General features: G+C 39.5%; 1 protein-coding gene across 1 annotated transcript in view; it reads right to left on the minus strand.

Moving 5' to 3' along the window:
• Nucleotides 1-3,807: 3,807 nt before the first annotated feature.
• GSTUM_00000450001 (uncharacterized protein) overlaps nt 3,808-5,344 on the minus strand; it is a gene marked incomplete at both ends in the record, with an annotated part of 12,107 nt that continues 10,570 nt past the window's right edge. The window contains one exon of the mRNA XM_002837613.1: nt 3,808-3,882. Coding sequence (XP_002837659.1) covers nt 3,808-3,882 — 75 coding nt within the window. The remainder of the gene's footprint in view (nt 3,883-5,344) is intronic.

A 5,344-nucleotide genomic window follows, 5' to 3' on the forward strand; every position in this document is an offset into this window, starting at 1 on the left:
AGGGAGAATGCAGTGACCCACACCAGACATTGTAAACTTTAGCGCCTTAACCAGTGGTAGGGAAGTATCGACATCATCGGTATTGTCACTAGCACTTAGTAACTGAATCAATTGTGTATTGCTGGTCTCAATTGTTTTCAGCTTTTCCTCTAGGCTCTTCACCTTTTCCATAAGTTCAATGACAACTGGTATACTGAGGTATTCTGCCAAAGTGTCTTCTAACTGCTGAATATCAATATCCTTCTTCACCAGCTATTCCTTATAACTAGCTACACCTTCAAATACTTCATCTTCAAATACTTCAATAAATCTCTTCATCTGGCTATTGTAGGAGGCAACATCCTGCTCTATTACCCAATCGTGATATCGCTTATACTCAGATATACACTCTACTCCCTCCTCATGAACAAGTAGGAAAGTCTCTCTATTATGTACAGGGGTGACTCTACTCCCTTGTCTCTCCTCACTAACTGTAAAACAATCCCCCTTTGGATGTTTAGTTCTTGGCGACAGGAAATGATACTTGTCTTTCTTCTGCTTCTTAGTCTTACAATAGCTCTAGGCCTATGCCTACGTTACCGATAGTACAAGACCTTTGTCTTCTATTGAGAAAGTCTATCATAAGCTTTTTCTAACTCTCTTTTGTAAAGGATTATCCTTGGCATAACAATAATAAAGGTTGGGATAATGATAAAGAACATAAAGGTGTTTTTATATTGGTTAAAGTAATAAGTAGGAAAAGTACTTAGAACAAAGTGTGAAGGACATATCCTCATTGGCCCTACTGGCCTTCTTATATAGTGTTCTTCCCGCCTGTAGTCATGTGACCCAAAGTGGTCACATGCGCGAAACCTAATCATAACAAACTAATCATATAACTAAAGTAGTCACATGTTCAAAACCCATGACCTCGTAGTAAGGTCATGTGTGAAAACTCATAAACCAATCATAACACAATAAGCAAGTCATATGACTTGAATGAGTCACATGTGCTAAATATAAATCATACCTGCAAGACACATTTGCAAGGCATACTTGCCAGATACCCATCCCATGACTCATATTTGAGTCTTGTACAAAACCAATTAAATTATAACATAACAAATCATATGACCCGAACGTTTCATATGCGCAAAACAATAACATACCTATGACTCATAATTATGTATTATGTGAAAACATTTTTTATGCCAAGCCACATTCGTGACATTAGCTCCCCTTCCCCTAAGCCTAAGTCCTATTAGGCTTTTTCTCCTAGTTTCAATAGTTCTCCTCCAGCCGAGCACATAGTACTTCTCAGCTTGTAGAACATTTCATCTGCCATCCACTATCTGACTCTTACTGATTCTAAGGTCAGGTTTACCATCTTGATCGTGTGCCGCTGGTTATCATTCAGCTGTCTTAGTTCCTTGATCGTTTTATCGTTTGCTTAAATTTTGGCCTCAGCCCTGCCAAGCTGTTCTCGGAGTTCTCGGATTTTCCTATGCAGGCTGTTGACATCCGATTCCATATCCGCAGAGGAGTTTTAAACCTCTCCCTCCCTAGGCCATCTCCTCGTGGCCCAAGCTTTCTTCGCATCCTCTTTTTCCAATTCTTTCTTGCTTCCATCCTTCTGTGGGTAGTATCCCTCAGAGATCTTTCTTGCCTTATACATCCTGCACACGTTTTTAAAGCACTGTTGCCAGTGCTTTAGAGCATGGTCCAGGTGTGGACCACTCTTTCTGTATTCTCTCGGGAACCATCTCAAGTATTCTTTGTCGCTAAAGTGTATTTGGCCTCTGTCATTGTGGCATGCCATCCATGACATGACATTATGCTGTGCTTATTTTTCCCTTCTCTTGAGTTCTTCATTGGTCGGTCTCATGAATGAGTATTCGGGACTGGTTGGTGTGGTTTAGTGGGGACTATTACCCTTGCGTTGATATGGTTACAACAGCGTGGGAGGATTTCCCTCACCTTTATCTTGGTTGAACGTGATCGTCACCTGGGCTGGGCTTGCCTGGGTATCGTTGGTGGAAGATTGAGAGGGCATCTTGTACATTTTTGAAGTTGTATGTATAATACCAAGTTTTATTGTGTTCAGGCACATAACCAGTCCACTTGGCTCAGTATTAGAGGTTGCCGAGGAAGAAGTGGTAATCAGCTATCTAGTCTAGTTCGTATTCTGGTTCTCCATCGAGTTTAATCAGAGCCGGAGAAATAATTGCTTATGAGGGAAACTTATTGTCATTGTGTAATTAGAGGAATGAGATGTAGAATGTGTTGTGTAATCACATTGAGGTGGGAAGGTTGAGCTTATAAGCTCGGTTGCCTAATCTTTCCAGTATCTGGAATGGTCCGATTTTCTTGTAGTCTAATTTCTTTGTTGGTCGCCTCGTATGGATATTATGTAGGAGTAGCCACACCATATCTCCCAGTGGTATGTTCGGATCCGGTCTGCGGTGCTTATTATATTGTTCTTTTTACTGTTGCTGTACTTGACTCATTTCGTATTGTAAAGGCTTGTGTAGTTTTCCCATGTCTCTTTTATCAAGTATTATGACTTTAATCATATTATATGTGGCCTGACTTTGTGGATGTTGTCTGTAATTCACAACGAAGGATGTCGTGCCTATTGTTTCTTATTTTTTGTTGCTGTATGCAAACTCTGCCATTGATAACAGTTTATACTAATTATCTTGTTGATAACAGATATAGGCCTGTAAATATTGTTTGAGGATTGCATTTACTCTTTCCCTTTGTCTATCTGATTGCTGGTGAAATACAGTGCTCAGCCAATTTTGTATCCCCATTTCTCAGGCTACCTTTTTCCAAAATCCTGATGTGAACAATATTCCTCGATCTGTAATGATAGTCTTCGGGAGGCCATGCAGTCTGAAAACCTCTCGGAAGAAGATTTGTATAAAATCCCTCATATCCATATTTTTTCTGACTGGAATAAAATAACTCATTTTGGTCAGGTGATCCACTACAATCAGGATGCTATTACATTATTCTGATGGTGGTAGGTCCGTGATGAAATCCATAGTAATTGTTTCCCAGAGTCGTTCAGGAACTTCATTTGATTTCAGTAATTTGTAAGATGCATGTTTCGCCGTTTTTGTCCTTTTGCATATGTCTCAACTTTTGACATATCTTTTGAAATCATCACGCAATCCTGGCCAATAGAATAACCTTGTGATGAATTCTGTTGTTTTAGCTGTTCCTCCATGTCCTGCTGTTGGGATATTGTAATGTTGTCATATGATGCTCATCCTTATCTTTTCTTCTTCAGGAGTCTACTGTTTTCTATCATACCACATGTTTCCATTTTCCCATTGGCATAAACCTAGAGCAATTTCTTTCATCTCCTTTTTTCCTTCCTTCAATGCTTCCCTTATTGCCTGAATTGTTTTGTCCTTTTTGTTTGCCTTCTTGATTCCTTGTTCTTCCTCGGATGTGAATTCAATAATATCCATTGCCTGGAAGTAGACTTTGGTAACAGTGTTCGTGTTTTCTGTTTAATTTATTTGTATTCTTTTGACTGTGGTTTGTCGCTTACAATCCTTGTAAAAGCATCTGGCTTTCCACTCTCTTTTCCTGGTTAGTATTCAATCTTGAAGTTGTATTTGCTGAGTTTTTCTATCCATCTTATCTGACAGTGGTTCAATTTCTTCGTGGTCATGAATGGAATCAGATTTTTGTGATCAGTGAGAACTCAGACCGGCTGGTTGTTATTCAGGATATATCTCCTCCACTCCTTTAATGCCTGAACTATTACTAATTGTTCTTTATTCGCAATATGGTAGTTGCATTCCGTGGAGGTCATTATCTTGGACCGATAAGATACTGGCCTCTATTTTCTGTTTCGCATTGTTGTGATAGTATGCCCGAGTGAATATACTTCAAGGTGTCTATTTCCATCCTTATCTATCGATTTGGGTTGAAATACACCAGTATCGGTGCTGATGTCAGATGTGTTCTGATTGCATCATATGCTTTTTATTCTGTTTCTCCCTTTTTCCATTTCTAGTCTTGGTTAAGTTCTAGAGTAGTTTTGCAAGCCTGCTAAATCCTTCTATAAATCTTCAATAAAAGTTGCGAAATCCTATGAAGCTTTGAACCTCCGTTTTATTGTTAGGTTTTGCCCAATCTCATATAGCTGCTATTTTGATTGGGTTGACCTTCATGCCACTTCGATACATGATGAATCCTAGGTATTCGGTTTCTTTCTTATGGAATTCGTATTTGATTGGTTTGATCTTCGCTCCTGATCCCTCTATTGCAGCCTTGATATTACTGACGTACTTCTGATATTGTTGCATATTTTCCCAATAGATGAGCACATCATCTAGGTATACAATGCAATATATGTTAAGGTACTTGTTAAGTACCTTGTTGATCCATCGTTGAAATGAAGCGAGTGCATTGGTTAGTCCAAAAGGCATTACCAGGTATTTAAATATTCCATCTCTTGAGGCGAATATGGTTTTCTATGCGTCTCCTGCTTTGATTCATATGTTGTGGTATGCATTCTTGATAACGAATTTGGTGAAGTATTTGGCTGATCGTGATCTGTCTAATGCTTCTCCAATTAAAGGCAGCAGGTACCGATCTTTCCTAGTAACTGAATTGAGAGCTCTGTAATCGACCCAGAGTCTCATTTTTCCATCCTTCTTTTTGATGAATAGTATAGGAGATCCTCCTAATACAAAGAGGTTTCTGATCCATCCCCTATTCAGGTTTGGTTCGATGTACTTTCTGAGTTCCTGAAGTTCTGCCTCTCCTAGGGGATATAGCTTTTTGTAGGGAATTTCCTTTGGTTTTCCCGTCTTTTCGTCCTTGTCCAGCTGAATCTCATGGTCTATTACTAGACTCCTGGGTGGTAGCCCAGTGGCTTCCTCTTCTTGGAATAGATTCATGAATTGATGATATTCTTTCAGAATCAATTCTTTCCATCCCTTTTTACTCTGATACTTTTTATCTTGGATTGCTAGCTCAGTGTTGATGTTGATCTTTACTTGTACTACTTTTTCGTCTTCATATGTCCATTTGAGAACTCCTGTAGTGTCTCCTCTTCGATAGTACCTTCCGAAGACCTGTGCTATGATTTCTTTGATTTTAACTTTTTCTGTTGTATTGGGCTGGGTTTGGTCTGTGCTCCCAAACCCCCTGTCTCTCCTTCTGGTTTCTTCTAGTTGATCTACTTCATGTAGGTCTTCATCATTAATGTTTTCAATAATCAATTGTGTGATTCTCTCGCCTTCCTGGACCTTGTAGTTCTCTTGAGCCAGGTTGGCTAAGACCACCTTAATTTTACCTGGTAGGCGGCGTCGATTACCCCAGCATTGATCATGAGTCGATG

Source organism: Tuber melanosporum, assembly GCF_000151645.1.
Source record: "Tuber melanosporum whole genome shotgun sequence assembly, scaffold_197, strain Mel28".
In the NCBI taxonomy this organism is placed as follows: Eukaryota; Fungi; Ascomycota; class Pezizomycetes; order Pezizales; family Tuberaceae; genus Tuber; species Tuber melanosporum.